The sequence below is a fragment of the Periplaneta americana genome, chromosome 11 (assembly GCF_040183065.1).
Source record: "Periplaneta americana isolate PAMFEO1 chromosome 11, P.americana_PAMFEO1_priV1, whole genome shotgun sequence".
Classification (NCBI taxonomy): domain Eukaryota; kingdom Metazoa; phylum Arthropoda; class Insecta; order Blattodea; family Blattidae; genus Periplaneta; species Periplaneta americana.
The window spans coordinates 14,569,318-14,593,010 of record NC_091127.1 but is presented as its reverse complement, the minus strand read 5'-3'; the positions used below and the strand labels follow the sequence as shown (position 1 = coordinate 14,593,010).

Genomic DNA, 23,693 nt, shown 5'->3' with positions numbered 1-23,693 from the left:
ATTGCATCAGGACTGTGATTTCTCAAGGACCAATGCCATAAAACAACAGTTCGAAAAAAAAATGAAGCCGATAAAAAGCAGTGTTATTTGCATAGGACTACTTCCAAGACAAAAAAGAACAGAAATGATTCAACGATGTTTCACGGTATCATTGTCCATTTCTTTTAGAAAAAAAAAAAAGGACAACTAGAATACAATAAGTACCACACTCATAGAGATCCTTAGCTATAAATTTACATACCTTCATGATACAGCCTTATCTTTATATTGACCTAGGGGAAACAAAACTCTTACAATAGTTGATAAGTCTGCTGTACCCCAAAATGAAGAAATAAATATATGGTATGACAATGTTGTTGTTGTTGTTTTCTAATGCCAGGCGTTTGACAATAAAGTCATTTGACCTCTTGCACTCCAATATTTTTCAAAGATATTATTATGGTCAGCCACTGAAGCACAGATCTGGCTGCAAAAGGGTATCTGTCAGATACAGGGGGGAGAGTCATTAATCCTTCCCATTGAAGGCTTTAAGGAACCAACCTGGACAAATACCCAATGTCCCATCCCTACCTTCCCGTGGTGCAGCTGTTAGTAAGCATAATTTTACAAGCTGAACTAAAGGGAGGGGCTACTCATCAATTAGCACTGGTCAGCTTGATGAGTTAATGACTGAATTTGGTATAATTTTCCTCTATTCAATACCTAATTCCCTCTTTACCCTTTCCTATCCAGTCCTCTGACTGAACTCTTACTTTCTTCGACCCTGACGGCATTAGAGCATTCGAGGCCTAGGGGCTCATTTCCCTTTCCTTCCTCCTCTTTCTACTTTTCTGTTCCTAGTGCTGACCTGCTATGGCACTAAAATCGTCCTCCAGTGACTTAAGGAGGGAAAGCTGGTGATTAACAAGATCTCCCAGCTAGGTCCAATGGACCCGTCGACCAACAGCCGGTATGGTCCTCCAGACATTCTGGGGGTTGTGTGTGAATGAAGTAGCCACCAAAATGTTAAAATATGGTGTTCACTTAAATCGGCTACAACTTGCCATTTTCACTCCAATATGAAATGAGTACCATTAAGGTAAAATTATCCGGAGGTAAAATAGTCCCCCAATTGCTGCATTTAGATTGGCAACAGGCCATGATTGTTTGGCCAAACACCTGCATAGAATTGGAATATATCAGTCCCCTAACTGCCCATTGTGCAACTCAAACCAAGAAATGGATTCGGAAAACCTCAAAATCGGTATAACGATGTAACATTTGACACACTACTGCTTAGCATCTGGTACACAAACAAAAGTCGTAAGATTACCATTCTGAGTGAGTTTGGTTGAACACACGTTGGTTTGAATGGTAAAGCTGTCTTTGCTGCTCAAGCTTATGCCTCCATGCTGTGGCTTCTGTCCCTCAGTCAGTTCTTCCCGAGTTGAAGGAAGACTTAGATAGCCCAAATCAGTATCTTCAAACTTTTTGTGGTCAATCTGGAAGATGGGAAAGTGTGTTTTTAATAAAATGACTCAAATTAACTTGCCAACGATACCAATCTATTGTATTGCTTTCTTCATTTGTTTTTAATATTGTTTTGTTCATCAATATCGTATATAAACTATGTTAATCTCTTATTACAGATATTATAATATATCTTCTGTAAAGAGTGATTTTAACAAGATTAAAAAAATTTAGAATGAAATAATTTATTATAACTGGATATGGGCTATTCCATCTCAAATCGGCCGAAATATAGAGAAAATTGACCTTGCAATTTTTAAATACAATGAAACTTTTTCTGTCCGTTCACAACTGTAATACAATGCTTTGTGCAAAGTTTGAGACATCAGAACTTCATAGTGTTTAAATTTAAAATATTTAAATTTATCGTATTTTCATAAAATTATCAACTTTAAACTGTTGTGGCTACGAAACCCTTTCACCCAATGATCAAAATCATGGTTTATTTTGATGCTGAGAAATTAAAGTTTATATTGACATGTAAACAGTTTTTCTTACTTTTTATGGAAATGGAGAAATTTAGATTTTTCTTCATTAAGACGCCTTTGCCCACGAAAAAATATTTTTAAAAGATATGGTTAGATTCCGCATTGAAAGTACAAATAAACACATATTTTTTACTGGTGCACCGTTGATAAGAAAGTATTGAAAATATCAAATAAAGAAAATAAATAGTACGCGCATGAGCTAACCAGCTGACTGTGAGGTGGGAGCTAGCTGAGACAACCAAGGCCAGGAGACAAACACGTGATGTTTCGTCTAGTAGCGCATAGCTGGGCTAGCTTTATCACAAGTTTTCATAAACACAGGAGTAAAATGACGCCCAACGCTCGCTTATCTTCATCTCTCGGCCAGTGCATGCGATACTGCGTCGTTCAAGTCTAGGCGTGTGAAAATAATTTATTTAATACCCTCGAAACTTATTGCCGAGCCACTAAGCAAACAATGCCGAATCCCTCTTAATAAGGCAAGGTTTTTTCTCAATATTTTTTTACAATTTTACAAATGGGCAAAAAGCCTAAAAGTAAGTAAAATCAGATTATCTGTCTCTCTGTGTACAATAAAAATAAGGATTACTTCTTAACATAACCTACCAAATGTCAGCTTGAAAATGAGCTCCTGTTCAATGTTCTGCAGTAAATGGTTCCAGAGTTCTGAGCACTGAAAGAGGCTTGTTTTTATAAAATACGCTAAATTTGTCACTCAACAATACGAAAACCGTTTGACTTTCGATAGTATATTTTTGCAAATGCACTCTCCTCAGCACCTTGTATAAATAGGGAAAAAATTAGAGTATTAAAAAAATACGAGGTTTTTTACTGATCGATTTCATATGGAATAGCCCATATACACTAACAATCTAGAACAAGAGTATTTTTTAAAGTTATTTCTACAATCAAACACTTGCTAACTTGTGACTAACATTAGCTGTGTTCAAGAATAATCTATTTATGTTTGCAACTAAAAAGAATGAATTTCAAAAATGTGATCTTAAGAACCAGAATAAATTAAACACACTGATGAAATGTAAGAACTCTGAAAAGTGACGAATAAATTAATGAAAAAGCAGTGTATCCTGAAATCATGCTCCCTATCAACAAATAAACATCACACTCAGAATGTTGAAAGGAACACACAACCAAAGACCTATGTCTATCCAGAACTAAATTCAGTTCTATTGGAAGAAGACAAAGTCCCCAACAATCGTGCATACCTTGTATACTAGAAGCTCATGTTGCGTGTCTCGTAGAGTGGTCCCATTTTCCTGCATGAGTTTAACATATGACATGGCAAATGGTTTTTCTGTTTTGTCTTTGGTTTCATTTGATGATCTGTGCTTGAACGTGAATTTCAGATGACTTCCTTTGAATTCCTCAATAGGCACAGCAACCTTAAATATTTCAAACCACCGGGGCTTGTCTTCATGATAATAAATGACAGACCGATATTCATTCAACACCTCTACTCCTCCACCCAATGAGATCACACCCTGCAACAAATAAGACATAAATTATACAGGTGTAACAAACATCTCATGTACCAATAAAAAAAGAAAAGCAATAACCTGTTGTACTTGTGTGTCAAAAGCAGATGATATTTCTCCTACTCTAACAACGATTAAGAATTTAATTACACTATAACCTGCACATAATAAGATGCTAGTAAGTACAACAAAGTCATTGCTATGGAAAAGAGTCTGAAGTTAAAACTTTTCAAGACGAATTCTAATTGTGGAGAAATTATTTTAACAAAAGAAACACAAAGCAGGCTAATAAAATGCAATAAACAAAATATATATTCTACACTTAATGAATGAGATAGTGTATGGTACACCATTACTCTGCTACTATGGTGGTTGGCTTTCTATACTGAAGACTGAGCTTGTCTTTGTGAAGGCTAGTCGAAGTTGTGCCAGACAATGACAGTGTTGGCGAGTTTTCATGGGGTACTCCCATTCTCCTGGAAATTATTCTGTTTCTCAATAATTCACTGTCATCCTTATTAACAGCACAGTGCAAACAGGGAACCACTGTACAGCAGACTATCTCAATGAAAATATGAGAGGGAGAGGGAGAAGGAGGGAGAGGGGCAGGGAAGGGGAGAGAGGGATGGGGAGAGAACGAGGGAGACAGAGGGATGGGGAGAGAGGGAGAAAGGGGAGAGGGGAAGGGGGAGATGTGAGAGACGGGAAAGGGAGGGGGAGATATGAATGGGAGAGGGGAGAGAGGTGAGAGAGAGGGGGAGGGAGAGAGGTATGGGGAGAGGGAGGAAGAGAGGGAAGGGGAAAGAGAGAAGGATAAAGAGAGGGGAGAGTGGGGAGATAGAGGGGGAGAGACAGGTGGAGAGAGGAGAGAGGGGACAGATGGGGAGAAAGATGGGAGATAGAGGAAGGGCAAAGAGAGGGGGAGAAAGGTGAGAGATAGAGGAAGGGCGGAGAGAGGGGACGATAGGGATGGGAGAGAAAGAGGGAGGCAGGGAGAGGGAAAGAGAGGGAGAGGGGATAGAAAGGGCGGAGGGAGAAGAGATTGAGGGGTTAGGGGAGAGGGAGGGGAAAAGGGAGCGAGAGAGGGGATGGAGAAAAGAGAGGGGAGTGAGAAGAGGGGAGAGAGAGGGGACGAGGAATATGAGAGAAGGAGGGGTGAGAGGCTGGCAGATAGAGGGAGAAAGGGGGGAGATGGGGAAGAGAGAGGGATGGGGAGAGCGGGGGTTAAAGAGATGGGGGAGAGGGATAGGAAGGAAGAGGAGGAGTAGACAGGGAGGGAGAGGGGAGAGAGATAGAAGACGAGAGACAGGGTGAGGGAAGAATAGAGAAAGGGGAGAGGTAGAGAGTGGGGGAGATAGGGAGAGAGGTGAATGATACAGAGAAGGGAGAGAGGGGAGGAAGAGGGAAGGGAGAGAAGAAGGGGGAGAGAGGAAGGGGAGAGGAAGTGGGGGAGAGAGGGGAAGGAGAGAGAGCAGGTGGTGTGTGAATGAATGAAACAATATTTATTTTATAAGCTATCACAGTGGTCTAGTGACTACAGAGCTGGACTTATAATTCTGTGGAACTCGGGTTCAATCCCTGGTGCACTCTCGATTTATAACTTGTATTGGGCAAGCCCGTGCTCCAGGTAACACAGGGGTTTTCTCCAGTAACTCCGGTTTGCCTATGGCATCCCAACAAATCTCCATAATCATCTCATCTCATCCCAGATGTAGCATGGACTGATGAATGATAGAATGATGAAATAAAGCAATTTGTTATTTGTAACAAAATACAGTAGAATGAAGCATCTTAAAAAGTGATGTCATGAGCTCTCTATATTTTTTTATACTTAAATCTAAAGAAAAAAGTTATTTTCCAAGACTGATAGATACTAACTTATGCTTAAATACATCTTAATGAAACTATTCAACATACTAGTACAAGACAATGGCATTTAATTAATATCAGCTTACATGAATTTCAATAAATGTAACTCACTGACACGAACACAGACATACATGAAAAATTACACAGAAGCATAAAACGACCATAAGAGGCAAAGACATTAGCTGATCATTATACTTACTGGAATACTTTGTCCTTTTTCATTACATACTCTAACAGTAACTTCAACATTCTTATCTGTTGACTTGCTCCCTTTGGAGAATTCCCCATTCACGAGAGTCAGATACAGATCATTGCGTACATCTCCTGGCAATATCACTTCTGGGAAACCCATCTTACGGGCTATTGTCACATTACCCAATACTAAATGAGGGTTCTCTTCACGAACCTAAAACAAATTACAACACTACATGTTACTATGTATTCTACTGTGTTAATTAACATTAAGATATTTAATGATGCTGTAACACCACACAAAGTGTCCAGAAACAATTTACCAGCTATTTCTCGTAACAACCATTTCATGTATGTTGTATCATGGGAGAGAAATTTTGAAATTTAAACAATACAACAACTTAATTGATTTTTTTTGTTCAACGACTTTGAATTTCCAAGGTCTTGACAAATTGCAGTGCTTATGGGATGAGATGCAAAGGGCAAATTTATCCCCTTGAAGTTTTTAAATATGATGGACAGTTTTCTTGCAAATTAAATAAAAATATTAACACATATAGTTATTTCCTGATATTAGGAAGCCTGGCAGCCCTACTGTAGTGACTAAGAGACAGAATGCTGCTATTTAGACAAGGTGCATGTGTCTATTCATACATAAGTCAGGAATGCACTGTTGCCAAATTATGCAGAGTTTCAGACTAATTTTCTAATTAACCATACAATTAATTACAAAATGCATAATAGGTCTTTTTATTTATTTTAATTTTACTGCCCTTTTCAACCTACACAGTTATATCGCTTCTATACTATATATGTTGTTGTTGTTTTCTAATGCCAGGCGTTTGACAATAAAGTAATTTGACCTCTTGCACTCCAATATTTTTCAAAGATATTATCATGGCCAGCCACTGAAGCACAGATTTTGAGGTGTTCCGAATTCATTTCTTGGTTTGAATTGCACAATGGGTAGTTAGGGGACTGATATATTCCAATTCTATGCAGGTCTTTGGCCAAACAATCATGGCCTGTTGCCAATCTAAATGCAGCTACAGACGATTTTCGTGGTAAATCAGGAATTAACTGTGGATTATGATGCAGAGAGTTCCATTTTTTCCCTTGGGATTGTGTTATCAAATTTTGTTTGTTGAAGTCTAAGTATGTAGATTTAATAAATCTTTTCACAGAGTAATACGCAGATTTAGTAACAGGATTCCAAGGTTTCCCAGGATTCCACAATGGGATGGTATCCATTGGAATACAATTCTTTTATTGAGTGATATTAATTGAGAGAGCATTTTAGTTATTTCTGCTGTTTGAGATGAAGGTGTGTGTTTAGAGACTATTGATAGAATAGCTGCTTTGGAGTCTGACAATATAACTGCATTTTTAAATTTACTGATGTGGCAGAGAAGATTCCTGAGACTTTCACTTATTGCAATGATTTCACCATCAAAACTTGTTGTTCCATACCCAAGAGATCTATAAAGTGAGAAGAGACAGCATGTAACACCTGCACCGGCACCTTGTTCTATGGAGATCAAGGATCCATCGGTGTATAAATGAAGCCAGTTTTGTGGAGGGTACCTAATATTAATTGTCTCTAAAGACAATTGTTTCAGTATTTCAGTGTTTACTTTTGATTTCAGTATTTCTTCTGTTAAATTTAGATTATATTCTATATTTAATAGAGTTAAAGGGTTTGGTTTAATTTGTAAGTTTTCTTTTAAATTCGGGATATTGATTTTCTGTTTTAATTCTTGAACAATGGATATGAAACTTTTTTGAGTTTTCAATCTACAGAGAGGACTGTATGAATGCCAATTGTTTCCTGGTAATCTGATAGATTTTTCATATTGAATCAGTGCTTTTTCTTCTATTGTCATTTTGATGCTGTTAATATTAGTGAGGAATCTCATAGAATCTACTGGAGTTGTTTTGATTCCACCAGTAATGAGTCTGAGAGCTTGGTTTTGAATATATTCTATGTCGTTTATGAAAGGTGAAGTAATTAAAATTTCCATACTATATATACAGGGTGGGTTAAAAGTCTCTTTCCCCGAACATTTGCTTACATTTAATTATACATTTAATTTACATTCGACTATACATTCCTTTACAGATTTAGTTCAAAATGGAGGCCCTGTTTCTAGATACACAATTCACAACGTTTAGACACTGATTTATAGATGGCAGAACATAACTCATGATTTTCATCGATTTTCACGAATGACTGATCGATCATCTACTGATGCAGATCCTGCAGTTTCAGAGGAAAATCATCATTTTTCAGGATACCCCTCAGCGAAAAATTACATTTTGTTAGACCGCATGATTTGGGTGGCCATTCTGTTGTGTCACGATGGCCAATCCATTCATGAAATTACTGGTTCAAGAAGTCCCTCACTCCTACACCAAAATGAGGTGGTGCTCCAGCCTGTTGCCATATGAACTGCATATCGGCAAAACGAGGGCTGTTTTCAAGGCATGACAATGAAAAAACAGTTGAAGCACGAACATGGTTGCCAACCCACCACTTATTACACCAGCTATTCGCTTTTCGTTTATTCAAGTTATGACATTGGGAAGACCACAAAAGCGCTGGCATGAGACCGTAACAGATCCTGTAGGGTCTAATACGTGAGGGATATGATGATGATGACATCTGTATATGTGTACAAGTATGAACCCTAAGAACGAATACTGGGGAAAGTGACTTTTGACCCACCTTTTGTGTGTGTGTGTGTGTGTGTGTGTCTTTATATACAGGGTGTATCATGAGGTTTTCCCCCAGTTTGAGGTGATTCCTGGTGTTATTTGGAACAAAAAATATAAATACAGTAATGGGGTGACATTCATAATTATGGAGTTACGGCAATTTGAAAAAAGCAAAAAAAAACCTTTTATTTGAGGATGTCACTGACAAAAATGGAGATCATAGTTAGAATACAAACAAGTGTTTCATTTTGTACCAGTCTCTTGCATGTAGAGTGGATTTAAGCAAATGTTCAAAATTTCATCCCTGCATATGAAGGCAAAGATTCGCACGGGTGTGCACAGTTCGCGTAGCATTTCGTAAATTCACATGCAAACAGCGACTGCAGTATCAACAACGTGCTTGTTGTTATAGGAATGTACAACTCGCTTCGCTTATCTACTGCTTACTGTTTTATCGTTACAGTCCTCCCCCACACATCATTAGTCAGCGCAAACATGTCTAGCGCTACATACACCATCGCGTGTTTCGAAAATCTGTTGTAATTCCTTAATTATGAATGTTACCACATTACTGTATTTACATTTTTTGTTCCAAATAACACTAGGAATCACCTTCATAAACCGGGGGGAAAACATCATGATACACCCTGTATATATATATATATATATATATATATATATATATATATATAGAGAGAGAGAGAGAGAGAGAAAATAATTACGGTACCTGCTTCAAGTCACCATGTAGTAACTTTAGACTAGTCCACAAGCCCTGTCCCTTGTGCTCCTTATGTGTCAGTTCCTTCAGAGTGAGTATCCTCCTGAGAGTTCCATCCAGATTGTCCCTCTCACAGCATCTGAAACCACATCAGGGACATTGTTTAGGCTTTCTTTACTAAAGAAGAAATATATACTTACAATGTTACCAAAAGAGTGCTTTGTGTAAAAAGTTTATGAAACTAAACTGTTGTACTTCTATTATAGTAATATTAAGTATAACAACCAAAAAGACAGACAATCTTAACAGGAGAGATAGATGATATACAAACACAAAGTAAGTAATGCAAGGGCATACTGAAGGAAAGGGATGAAGTGGTGCTCCTCTTCATTGCCTTCAATTTTGCCATTGATGTACAGTGTCACATCCATTGCTGCCACACCAAATGGACGTCTCATGCCATCCGCATGCACCTTCTTTGGTACGTGAGAACTACGTCTGTGGTCCGGATCTCGAACCTCCATGGCACCAACTCTTACTACGTAGCACACCAGGTACACCTTCTCACGAGTCAGGTCCCGGCTCCCCAAGTCCTTGAGACAACAGTGACCGACTTTAACTCACAGAATTTCATCCAAAGTGATTAAGACTGCTGCTTTACAAAATCAGTGCTGGGTTACAAGAAACCTGTTCCATAAATTGCTATTCTCTCGTTAAGTAACGGATCTTTAAACTATTCCAGTCTTTAAAGTATAGGTCGTTGCAAATGTGATATTTAACGATCTGTTAGCTATTCCATCTTTAAACGGAAAAGATTCAAAACGACAGAGCCATCATAGCCGGCGCAAATAATTCGCTTATTATATGTGCATGTCGCTATGGTAATATTGTGTTTTTGGATAGTCACTATTTTCAAACTTTGCACAAGACAGGCATCAAATACTGACCTAGGCCAACATGCAACGATTCTTGGTACAGATTGGTAGAGAAGTAATCCTTCCTGTTTCGGTACATCTCATTCAAGTGTCTACTGGGGCTTTGAATTTTCATATGGCTACAGTCAAATGTTGTTGTTGTTTTCTAATGCCAGGCGTTTGACAATAAAGTCATTTGACCTCTTGCACTCCAATATTTTTCAAAGATATTATCATGACCAGCCAATGAAGCACAGATTTTGAGGTGTTCCGAATCCACTTCTTGATTTGAGTTGCACAATGGGCAGTTAGGGGACTGATATATTCCAATTCTATGCAGGTGTTTAGCCAAACAATCATGGCCTGTTGCCAATCTAAATGCAGCTACAGACGATTTTCGTGATAAATCGGGAATTAACTGTGGATTTTGATGCAGAGAGTTCCATTTTTTACAGTCAAATGTAAAATCAGTCCTCCTCTATGGTTGTGAAACATGGAAAATTAAGGATGTAATAAATAAAAAGATACAGATGTTCGTCAACAGATGTCGGAGACGTATTCTAAATATAAGATGGCTGGAAATAATAGCAAATGAAGAACTGTGGAGAAGAACTAACCAATCACAAATATGTTATCAAATAAAACAAAGAAAATGGAATTGGCTAGGCCACACGCTGAGAAAGCCAGATGGAGCTACTGAGAAGACTGCAATTGATTGGACTCCAGAAGGAGTAAGGAAGAGAGGACGGCCTAGAAAAACATGGAAACGATCAATAGAGGAGGAAGTAGAGAGATGTGGGAAAAACTGGAAAGAGGTGAAATGGATGGCTGGCGACAGAGTACGCTAGAGGAACTTTACTGCTGCCCATGTCCACCTAAGAACAACAGGATACAAGAAGAAGACAGTCTGTGCACCAATAATGTTGGAAAAATTGCAAATTGAGAAGAAATCCTGTTTTACTGTTTGTACAGAATTTCCTTGAGGCATAGTAATTGGGTATTGTTCTCTCATTCTTGCAATGCAGTCACACATCTTATTATTCTACAAACTGTAGATTTATAAACATGAATACGATCCACTATCACATTCTGAAACACTCCTATTGCATAATAGCGCAAGGCAATTTACTGCGTGCGATTTGTTTTCCAATATAATGTCCTATTTCATGCAAGAGAGCCATGAATGTGTCTTTTGATAATTTAAATCTAACCTTAAAATCAATATTATCGTATTCTTCTAGAGGATTCGATCTATCTCTCAGTATTCTTGGTCTTGGTAGATATTGTATCATATCAAACATAACCTCTACATCAAACGATTCTATAAAATTGTTTTATTCACAAAACATTTCCTATACACACACATGAATCTCGAGTTCACTGTGATATGTATATTACATTTCACTTACTTACTTCTGATGATAACATATCCACGAAATTATTTAATACTGTCAGATACAAAAACAAGAAATATACGTACAATATGGCGGCTAACGATTCGTTAACAGTTTATAGCTCTGATTTTCGACCTATAGTTTACAGAGTGCTTTAACGAACCAATAGCTTTAAAGGTCGTTCTTGCAACGCTTACTAACGCTAAATGAACAATTATAGGACCAATAGTGTTTAACGAACCTATAAATGCTTTCTTGGAACCCAGCACAAATCATTTAGTAAGACAGTCACCACTACCAACACTAACTTTAAAAGAATGAACTTAAATAAATTATGTGTTAGCTTGTGTGTCTATAATCTGAGTCTCTGATCATGTGCTGCGCCTTTTATCTGGAACTTTGAATACTCCAGTATCCCATTTTTTCTTTGGGTAATTGACGTCAAGTGTTATGTTTTAGGTAATAACTGAATTCTATCAATTGTTTCTGATACTCACAGTGAACAAGACCCTGAGATTGTGCAGCTGGTCAATGTCTCGTGCCAGTCCCTCTTTGCTCCACCGCACCACATAGTTCTCTGTTACTGCTCGACCTTCTTTGGCATCATACAGCATCATGAGGAGTTCAGCATCTTCACTCATCTTGCATACAAAGTTACGCACTGATACGAAAAAAATGTGAGAATACTGCATCACTGTCTTCTGCGCCTTCTTCATTGGTCCAGACTGCCAAAACATCGACAATGTAAGAATCCACTTTTCTCCCAGAGAAAGTAAAATGTAGACTTACAACATATCCTTATTGTATGTATTCCCTTATATTTTTTTAACAGTAACAATCTAAAATTACTAGGCATACATGTCTGACAAAATATAGTAATACTCACTGTGGCTTTTCTTATCCTTTCTGTTGCCAGTTCATGTTGCCAGTAAAGCTGAATTGTGGATGTAACATCAGGATTCAAAATGTTCCCTTGCTCATCTCTAACTACCATATCAAGATCTAGCAATCTGTGGATAAACACTCAAATAAAATACTGCCACTAAAAATAAAGTAACTATATATAAACTCACTTGACAAGCTAACATCATATTTCTGCCTTTTTCTTTCACTTCATACTTTTGATCAAAGACCAATCCTGAAGTTTGCAACTTGCTGCTTGTCAGAGAATTGTTATAACAGTGATTAAGAATGGTGGTGGTGATGGCGAGAATATAGAATCCAATGAAAGTGGAGTGGTTTTAAGCTCAGGAATTACAAATCTCAGTGCTCTAATACTAAGAAATTCTGAAGAAACTCAACAAGCACAACGAAAATCTGCTGTCACTTCGTTTAGATTGGCAACAGGCCATAACTGTTTACCAAGCCATCTACACTGAAAAGGACTAATCAGTAACCTCATAAATCTTCTAAAATGAAATAAACACCTCCATACCATTATAATAATAATAATAATAATAATAATAATAATAATAATAATAATAATAATAATACTTACTTACAAATGACTTGTAAGGAACCCGGAAGTTTATTGCTGCCCTCACATAATCCTGTCATCGGTCCCTATCCTGAGCAAGATTAATCCAGTCCCTACTATCATATTCTACCTCCCTCACAGCCATTTTAATATTATCCTCCCATCTACGTCTCGATCCCCCAAAAGTTTTTTTTCTCTCAGGCATCCCAACTAACATAATATATTTCTGGATTTGCCTAATGTGCTACATGCCCTGCCCATCTCAAACGTCTGGATTTAATGTTCCTAGTTATGTTATGTGAAGAATACAATGCATGCAGTTCTGCGCTGTGTAACTTTCTCCATTCTCTTGTAACTTCATCCCTCTTAGCCTCAAATATAATAATAATAATAATAATAATAATAATAATAATAATAATAATTTTACATCTAATGCAGTTTAGAACTTGACCAATGGCCATTCTCTTAAAACATACAATACAATGTGTAAACGAACAAAGGTTTGAAATAATAACAGTAATAACAAAAAAAAGTATTAATAATAATAATAATAATAATAATAATAATAATAATAATAATAATCACAAGCATTCTGACAAGTCTAAATTTCTTATTTCAGGTGTGACATAGCTCATTCTCTCACTAAGCTAATTGTGAAGTAAGTAAAAATGAAATACACTAATTCATATAACAACACTTACTTGTTACCCATATCTATCTTCGAAGTGACTAGTTGTTTGATTTCCTTAAGTTCATCGACAGGTAATGTTCCAGACAAGATTTTACTTCGATACCTAATTAACTCATAAATTCGATGTTCTATGGATTCAAAATGTTCACTATGAATCTGAAAAGACAAGAGGAAAAAAATTACATAAGCCAGCAGGTTCACAGTTTTCACTGATTGGAACATAGCACCCATACAAGTTTTCAATACAATTGTAAAAACGCTAACAAAATGTACAGTATAACCATCCAAAATTTTTCTGTTCTGTTGTCAAATTGACAGGAATATCACAGCACCAGCTCAATGATGCTGAACAATTGGCAAGCAATGCAGTAATAACAGAGGAAGCAGAAATGCTCTGAAAAAACCTTCCTCAATTCTCTCTTTTTTTTTTTAACAATTATTCCACAAAATAGCTCCAGAACTTCAATCTGGATCTCCAGTAGACAACAGTTAATTTATTTTATTGGGTTATTTTATGACGCTGTATCAACATCTAGGTTATTTAGCGTCTGAATGATATGAAGGTGATAATGCCGGTAAAATGAGTCCGGGGTCCAGCACCGAAAGTTACCCAACATTTGCTTGTATTGGGTTGAGAGAAAACCCCGGAAAAAACCTCAACCAGGTAACTTGCCCTGACCAGGATTCGAACCTGGGCCACCTGGTTTTGCAGCCAGACGCGCTGACCGTTACTCTATAGGTGTGGACGACAAGAGTTAATAAAATATCATTAACTTTATGAGCACGAATACGCATGATGGTATTATACTTACTATATACAAATGTTTCCATATATGACCCCATTCTCTCAAGACCGACGTCAGTTCTTGAACAACATGGGGTTGTTTCAGCATTACCACTTCCATTGGTCTGCAAGCAAAGTAATAACATAATTAGGTTGATAACTGTACACATAATCAATTCTCCCATGTCAATCTACTATTGAAATCTCTAATATCAGTATGATATAACAATATGACATTAAAATGATGTAATTGAGTGAAACAAGACAAAATTATAAGGCAAATTAAGGTTTGATTTATAATTATAGCCAATTAACATGTAGATATAGGGTCATGGAAACAGAATTATAAACTCTTTGTAATTAAATGCAAACAACAGCAATTAGTTTAAGTGACTTAAATTCTGTAACACATCGTTTCTCAAACTATGGTCTGCGGACCACCTGTGGTCCTCGAGGTCTGCCCTTGTGGTCCTTCAAAAAAGACAGAAGAAAAAATAAAATTCAAACGAATTACATATCACACTATAGCCGAAAATTTCAGAGTTTGTAAATAACACATGGCAATCGCCTTTCACTTTTTCTCCCAGTACTGACATTTTATGAAATTTATTTACCCTACCAGTCTATCAACTTCCTACTCTACTCTCAGTAACAAAAGAGGGATTTAAAGCACTATGAACGTGGTGTTTCTCGCCAAATTTTCCCTGCACATCTGGTGCCGTGCATGTAACCCAGCTAGGGACCATCCGAATTCATAACAGGATCAAAGTACCGAACCTTTTCATGTATTTATGACTTTCTTAATAGTTTTGCCGACACCCAGTCTGCACATTGAAATGGTCACGTACTGTACGTCGTACACCAACAATAGAACATGCAAAATTGCATCTTTACTTGTTGAAAATCGGACATGTTTCTGCATTAATTTTTTTATTTCTGTTTTTCCAGATGACGATACAAGAAATTTTCTTTTATTAACATAACTTAATTAGTTGATATTAATATAAAATTAATTGAATTAGGCTAAATTAATTTTAATTATTTCTACATTAAAATATAAGCAGGCCTATACTAGTGTTAAAATATGCTACATAAATGATAAATTGGCTTTCGAAGGGAACAAGAGTAAGGTGGTCCACGGAACTGTTCTGACTTAAAAAAGTGGTCCCCACTTCAAAAAAAGTTTGAGAAACGTGCTGTAATATAAGTGATCTGCACATTCTTTCAAATTAAAGCAGATGAGAATGCTTGGTGTGGAGTCATTTTACTTAAAAAAGTGAAAATATAAAAACAATAAATCACTAAAAATAAATAAAAAAAATGCAATATGATTTGAATGGAAAATAGTATGTGAAAGAGTCTGATTCAAATTGGAATTGAGGGCAGATGAATTAATAAGAATATTTCTGGGTGAAACAAAAAGTTAAAATTTATTGTTCAGTGTATGTAATGTTTAACTTAACACTAAAGCTCCTTTCTCTATTTCAAGAAAACGCGCTCCATTTCTGAAATTCTAGACCTCTTAGCGTAGGCCTCACTTTCCTTGAACCAAGAAATCCATCTCAGGAGCTAGTGAGACTATCAATGTATGTTAAATTTAGTCTTGTTAAGCAATTAGTTGGTCTATTCGGCTTCTGGTTATTTATTACATTTTTGATAAATATCATAATAATGATGTGGGCACTTACCCCGTTTTGTCAACAATGCATTCTTTGACGTGGATGTAGGACTTGGGGAAAATGCCTCGAACTGCTCGGTTCTTGGTGGAATACCCAAAGAACCAATCTCCATTTTCCTCGAACACATGAACAGCTTCTCCCACCAATAATTTGATTCTGTATGGAGCATCCTGATGGAAGTTGTGGATGGCTGCAACATAATTATCACTATTCCTCATCCTCAATCAACTGACACAAAAATGCTATAACAGGCAGAAAGTATAACGGTGTATGTGACATATACTATGATGATAACTGTGACAAAAAATTAATTTAAACTTGTAATTCGCTATATTAGCCTTTCATTTATTGCAATGGCTAAATATAATTAGTTTCTGGTAAAAGTATATAAAATTCTTAACTTATGCATTGAAAAAAAAAAAAAACAAATTCAGTAAGAGAGTTAATTTTTTTAATTGGTTAATTAACGACCTGTATCAACTAGTAGGTTATTTAGTGTCGATGAGATTGGTAATAGATGATTAAAGTATGTAGTGCTATTTGAAAAATTGATGACGTCACGTGTATCTCTACCATAATGTAGTTACATGCACCAAATCTCCACACTCGTGTTAGCCCCTCATTCTAACATAATCCTCAAAAACAAAAATTCCAATACCTATCTAAACAAAAAAGTTATAATAGATGCACAAGATAAATGGGACACCCTGTATAATGTCCTTTTCATCAATGTTTTTTTTAATCAGTAACAAATGAAAGATATCATAATGAATTAATGTCCATTTGAACGCGGCATCCACACCTTTATTATAGATCGTTGCAGCTCAACAGATTCCCTGCCCCAGATTGCAATGTTTGTATCAGGACATCCTCATTATAGGTCACCTAACAGAGAAGTAGGGGGGTAGGGAGGGGAGAAATATCACTCACTCACTCTTTCTGTTGCACATTTATCATTCAAGAATGCAATATATGGAATATAACTGAATGAAAACGAATTCAATTCAAGGAATAGCACAAACGATACAAGATATATATATATATATATATATATATATATATATATATATATATATATTTAGTAGGTTGTTTTACGATGCTTTATCAACATCTTAGGTTATTTAGCATCTGAATGAGATGAAGGTGATAATGCCGGTGAAATGAGTCTGGGATCCAGCACCGAAAGTTACCCAGCATTTGCTCATATTGGGTTGAGGGAAAACTCCAGAAAAAACCTCAACCAGGCAACTTGCCCTGACTGGGAATCGAACCCGGACCACCTGGTTTCGCGGCCAGAAGCACTAACCGTTACTCCACAGGTGTGGACTCTATATATATATATATATATATATATATATATATATATATATATATATATATAAAATGTTTTAATATTAAATAAATGTTGTTGTTTTCTAATGCCAGGCGTTTGACAAAGTCATTTGACCTCTTGCACTCCAATATTTTTCAAAGATATTATCATGGCCAGCCACTGAAGCACAGATTTTGAGGTGTTCCGAATCCATTTCTTGGTTTGAGTTGCACAATGGGCAGTTAGGGGACTGATATATTCCAATTCTATGCAGATGCCTGGCCAAACAATCATGGCCTGTTGCCAATCTAAATGCAGCTACAGACGATTTGCGTGGTAAATCGGGAATTAACTGTGGATTTTGATGCAGAGGGTTCCATTTTTTCCCCTTGGGATTGTGTTATCAAATTTTGTTTGTTGAAGTCTAAGTATGTAGATTTAATAAATCTTTTCACAGAGTAATACGTAGATTTAGTAACAGGTCTGTAAGTAGCAGTGCTGCCCTTCTTTGCTAAAGCATCCGCATTCTCGTTTCCCAGGATTCCACAATGGGATGGTATCCATTGGAATACAATTCTTTTATTGAGTGATACTAATTGAGAGAGCATTTTAGTTATTTCTGCTGTTTGAGATGAAGGTGTGTGTTTAGAGACTATTGATAGAATAGCTGCTTTGGAGTCTGACAATATAACTGCATTCCTAAATTTATTGATGTGGCATAGAAGATTCCTGAGACTTTCCCTTATTGCAATGATTTCTCCATCAAAACTTGTTGTTCCATATCCAAGAGATCTATAAAGTGAGAAGAGACAGCACGTAACACCTGCACCAGCACCTTGTTCTCTGGAGATCAAGGATCCGTTGGTGTATAAATGAAGCCAGTTTTGTGGAGGGTACCTAATATTAATTGTCTCCAAAGACAATTGTTTCAGTATTTCAGTGTTTACTTCTGATTTCAGTATTTCTTCTGTTAAATTTAGATTATATTCTATATTTAATAGAGTTAAAGGGTTTGGTTTAATTTGTAAGTTTTCTTTTAAATTCGGGATACATTTAATCACACAAAACAGTAAACAACATAGTGAATGAAAATATTACATAAAACTTCTGCTTCAATTAGATTCAACTTCAAACACGTGCATTTAATCATGAACTAAAGTTGTGCCTATTTTCCAGTGCTTGTTCCAGTTTTTGTTTGTTTGTTATAAAAACTATTCAAGACTGTAAAGTAAAGCTGTGCAATTTTTACTTTATTATTCTGACATATCTAATTCAACTAAGAAAGCATAGCAGTCGGCCTCGGTAAAGTAGTCAGCATAGTGCTGACCTTCTGTGCTCGAGGTTGCGGGTTTGATCCCGGCCCAGGTCAATGGCATTTAAGTGTGTTTAAATGCGACAGGCTCATGTCAGTAGATTTACTGGCATGTAAAAGAACTCCTGTGGAACAAAATTTCAGCGCATCGGCGACACTGATATAACCTCTGCAGTTGCATCGTTAAATAAACCATAAATTAAATTAAGAAAGCATAGCATTAATTACGACATGAGCAAATAAGAGCAACCAGTATTGTTAAAAAAAATATAATCTAACCAAGGCAATGGAGACCCTCTTCCTATACCTGCTCTATATGGGACTGCTGTGAGAAAGCAGACGGTTTGGTCATGCACATGTACCACCAGTTAAACAACAAAATGCTATGTTCTTCTCTGGTTATTCCACGCTTTTATAAATATTTCGAGTTATCAAGAGTAAATCACAACATTGTAGTTGAACATACAACATTTATTTCACAATACTCTTAATTTCCACCAACATGGAGCTTACCATAATAGTAATAACAACACACAAAAGTTGATAAAAATAATAAAAACACAAGAAAGGAAACGAGTCACCAAGAACATTCAAAATTAATTTCACATATCCTTAATTTCCACTGATACCAAGTGTACAGTAATATAATAATAATAATAATAATAATAATAATAATAATAATAATAATAATAATAATAATAATAATAATAATATAATATAGGCCTACAACAATTCTATCACCATGGCATGGTGCATCCTCAGATTGCGGATAGAGGAGACAGCCTCCAGATATGGAGGGTAGCTGCGAATAGATTGAATAAGCAGTCGTGGACAGCTGATAAGGGGTGGTCCTCCAGCTTGGGGGTTGGGCAAAGGGCTAACAACCCATCACCGTAAGAAACAGCTTGTTACGAAACCTTACAATAAGCCTCAGATTGGATTAATCTTGCACAGGATAGGGGCCGATGGCGGGCTTATGTGAGGGCGGCAATGAACCTGCGGGTTCCTTAAAAGCCATTTGTAAGTAAGTAAGTTGTAATATACAACAATGGCGGCAAACTGGCCAGTGTATGTGACATCATCAAAAGACATCCAGTAGGCCTACTATCTTCAAAGATAAAAGTTTAAGAAATAAAAATTTTTCTATTGGATGAAATGTACAACAGGAGGAAGGTAGGCCTACACTCAAATTTCAAGGAAAAGCCGTTTTTCCAATGGCTGAAATTCTCAATATGTAGCCAGAACAACAGAATCAACCTATGGAGAAAGAAAGAGGGAGGGAGGGAGGGAGAGAGAATGGGAGAGGGGAAGAGAGAAAGTGGAAAAGGGGAGGAAGAGGGAGGAGAGAAAGAACTCACGTTACAGAATGAGTGCTGGTTCGAGTTGTCATGGGGAAGAATGTTTCTCATGAAATTTCGGCCAGGGTATAGGACCAGTGTCCATCATTCTGAAGAATTTGGAAAGCTACAGTATGTAGTGGTCCACACCTGTGGAGTAACGGTCAGTGCGTCTGACTGCGAAACCAGGTGGCCCGGGTTCGAATCCCGGTCGGGGCAAGTTACCTGGTTGAGGTTTTTTCCGGGGTTTTCCCTCAACCCAATACGAGCAAATGCTGGGTAACTTTCGGTGCTGGACCCCGGACTCATTTCACCGGCATTATCACCTTCATATCATTCAGACGCTAAATAATTTAGATGTTGATACAGCGTCGTAAAATAACCCAATAAAAAAAAAAAAAAAGTATGTAGTGAAATCCGGTTACAAAAACCAGCTACAAAGGCTGGGGGGGATATCATGCTAACCACATGATACTCCCATACTAGTTGGGTGATTGTTCACCTCTACTGAGGTATGTGAACGTGAGGCTAACAGTTGGTAGTCAGACTTGGGCCTTCATGGGCTGTCACGCCACATATTATTATTATTATTATTATTATTATTATTATTATTATTATTATTATTATCTGGACTTCCTATGAATGAATGTATATGTACAAGTGACGTGATGAAATGGGGAGATGTTTTTATGATAGTTACAACTGAGCTACAACAATGTTTATCTTAGTCATCACGTTTCTTTCTTGTCCTACCCCCTGTACCTCACCTCGCAAGTTCATGAATCCAGCATAATGACAATGGGAGGATATTTTCTGATTTAGCTAAAGCAGACTATGTAGATCACAATATATTGGTAAACAAATTAAAGTTTTGTAATATTCATGATGAGATCTTAGGTTGGTTTATACGTATAACTGACGCAAGTCAGTTTCCACAAACCTTTTTTGATAATTTATTGACAACTTACACTGGTTTATATCGATATGATTTTTTTCTGTATGAATTATTGTAATGGGAGAAATACTTATGTATTTTCTTCCAAGCGAGCAGATGTTCCGTAAGTTGTCAATAAATTATAATTATCAAAAAAGATTTGTGGAAACTGACTTATGTCACTTTTTCCGAGCACTGCAGATATTATCTACCTACCAAACAGAAAACAAAATGAAAATAAATTTACCAAATAGTCACAAAGTCATTCCCTCAGAATGTATTTAAATAATACTTATGGAGTTCCCCAGAGGTCAATTTTAGGTCCATTTTTGTTTGTAGTTTATACCTATTAATGATTTTGTCTGAACTGTTATTCCAGGTAATCTATTTGCAGATGATACAAGTGTGATTACCTCAAGTAAACAATAGGATCACCATATAAACATTCCTAATACAGCGTTAAATCTAACGATTTTCAGCAAATACACTAGCACTTAATGTTGATAAAACCAATGCAACCAAATTCAGTACACATAATAGTGATAGGTTTTTCTACAATATTAGATTAAGTGGAATTGATTACCGAAACTATAAGCATAAATTTTTTGTTTGGTACTGAATAATCACTTGTACTGGAACACACACATAGGCCTAGGACATATTAGGGCCTACTCCTAAATTGAGCTCTACTAGTTACCATTCGTTGCCTTATGAAGGTGATATAAATATCCTTAATATGACATAATTTGCATACTTTCATTCTATCTATAATTAAATATGGATTAATATTACGAGGTAACTCTTCTGAAGCTAAACATATTTTTGCTATACAAAAGAAAGCTATAGCAATGACGATTTTCCAAAATTTAAATATATTCACGGGGAAAATCTTTTCACGTAGACAGCCGAGATAGAGGGCCTTGACGTCTACTAAACTGAGCTAACTTAAATAACAATGATAGTCTTACTTTGAAGATTTTGATCATATAATCTATAGACATTTTTTATAATCTTTACAATAGTGTTACCAAAGGAAGGTGGACAGCAAAAAGGGCACACTGTTAGACAATTTTGAGTATCTGCACGGCATAGCCCTACCAAAAGCCTAAACTAATCTGTCACAGATTCGTATATGCAGACATAACACCCAAAAGCCTAGCCTAGCTTAACCTAACCTGTCAGAGATTCGTATATGCAATGCATACGGAAGACGCGTATCGTGATATTAACACATAATATATAAAATTAGAGTGTAGCCTACACTAACATGAAACTTTCGTAATGCCACCTAAATTATGTGTACCATGATTAAGGAAAGAGCTGTAAAACAGTTGAAGATGTATAACTTGAGCACTAAGGGACCTAACTATTCGCTAGTTTAGCCGTTAATAAATATCGAAGTATTAGGGTTTGATTTTATAAAATGCACACAGTGCAGCATATTTTGGTTTTCGGTAGAAAAAGTTGGTCAATATGACGGACGAGGGTCAGTATAACAGGTTAGGTTTGCTTTGTTGAGGTTTTCGGTAGGCATACCAAAAACCTAAACAAACCAAGCATAACCTAACCTGTCACTGATCCTCGATGATGTCTGCCACATCGACCAACATTTTCTACCGAATGGGTAATTCTTCATAATTAGATTATGTACAAATAATGAACAAACGAAATGTCATATTGACTTCAGAGCATATTTCAGTTGTCAATCGATTTCGCGGCGAACACATGAAAATTCAATGGAATGATCACATTTTATGACTGTAAATCAGAATAAAATATTGACACCTGTTAACAGTCACAAAACGTAGTAAATTAATTTATTTAATATAGGTACAAAATTAATTATGAAAAAGATCGCAGACAAATAAATTTTCAAGTTTGGTCATTGAGAATTAAAAACAATGAAATTATATATGAGTAGGAAAATAAGGAAGCGTATTTAAAATATAGAATCGTCGACCGGTAACATCGAATGTAATTATCAACGATTCCATTACACGAGTCAATGACTGACGGAATGTGTTTACTGAAAAGTGGGCTAGGCCACTGACAACAAAGTTAGTTTTTAAAAAAAAGTTCACACAATTACTAAATAAATTGTGACATACCAATCCCATATCGATCCTTTTCTTTTACTGGCTTCCATTGATTCATGTTGCCTTTTCAATTAATTCATAATAGAAAACTTTTCAACACAGAACTTCATACAGACCAATTCATATCTGCCATTTTGTTTCCGCTTTCACTAATTCACTGCCTTTATAGCATTGACTGAAGACTATGTATAGATCGTATCGATATGCGACGCAAATAGGTTATGCATTTGCCACCTAGATGCCACTTTTTTCAATGCACAGTTTCGAAATATTATATTAGACCGCGCAGAGTTTTATTAAATTGCTACGTCTTTTACATATAATAATGCATATGACAACTTAAGTACCGGTATTCTTTCACCTTACGACATTGAACCTCAAACTTTACTTACCTTCCATACTAAGGATATTATGGCCATCGATCGAGTTTTAAATTTTGAATCCAAGACATGCAATAACCACTATCCTACCGAGAATAATAATTTTAGCATGTATATATGTAAAGGTATAAGTAGCTTCTTCACATGTCATGAAGGCATTTGGGGGGCATGGAGGTAGAACCCCATGCTTTCCGTGACCTAGCACTAGAATTAGATGGTCGGTAACACGCTCCAACTGCCTTTTACCCCTGGGAAAGACCTCGTACTCAATTTGATAGGAGGTTGAGTGAACCTAGGGGCCATTGTGGAAGACTGGCAACGAGAAAATCCCGTTACCACCCGGGATCAAATTCCAGATCTTCCAGTCTGTAGCCAGCTGCTCTAGCAACTGAGCTA

The 23,693-nt window shown here is 36.6% G+C and overlaps 1 protein-coding gene across 6 annotated transcripts in view; it reads right to left on the bottom strand.

The window, feature by feature from the left end:
* mbc (myoblast city) overlaps positions 1-23,059 on the bottom strand; it is a 131,221-nt gene extending 108,162 nt beyond the window's left edge. For all 6 annotated transcript variants that reach the window (XM_069839028.1, XM_069839029.1, XM_069839030.1 and 3 more), the window contains exons 1-11: positions 22,930-23,059; positions 15,936-16,116; positions 14,276-14,372; positions 13,474-13,619; positions 12,182-12,305; positions 11,793-12,020; positions 9,345-9,580; positions 8,997-9,126; positions 5,562-5,768; positions 3,224-3,499; positions 1,313-1,481 (exon numbers count right to left, since the gene is read on the bottom strand). In XM_069839028.1, coding sequence (XP_069695129.1) covers positions 1,313-1,481; positions 3,224-3,499; positions 5,562-5,768; positions 8,997-9,126; positions 9,345-9,580; positions 11,793-12,020; positions 12,182-12,305; positions 13,474-13,619; positions 14,276-14,372; positions 15,936-16,116; positions 22,930-22,975 — 1,840 coding nt within the window. In that variant the 5' untranslated portion in view covers positions 22,976-23,059. The remainder of the gene's footprint in view (positions 1-1,312; positions 1,482-3,223; positions 3,500-5,561; positions 5,769-8,996; positions 9,127-9,344; positions 9,581-11,792; positions 12,021-12,181; positions 12,306-13,473; positions 13,620-14,275; positions 14,373-15,935; positions 16,117-22,929) is intronic.
* Between the last annotated feature and the right edge of the window lie 634 nt (positions 23,060-23,693).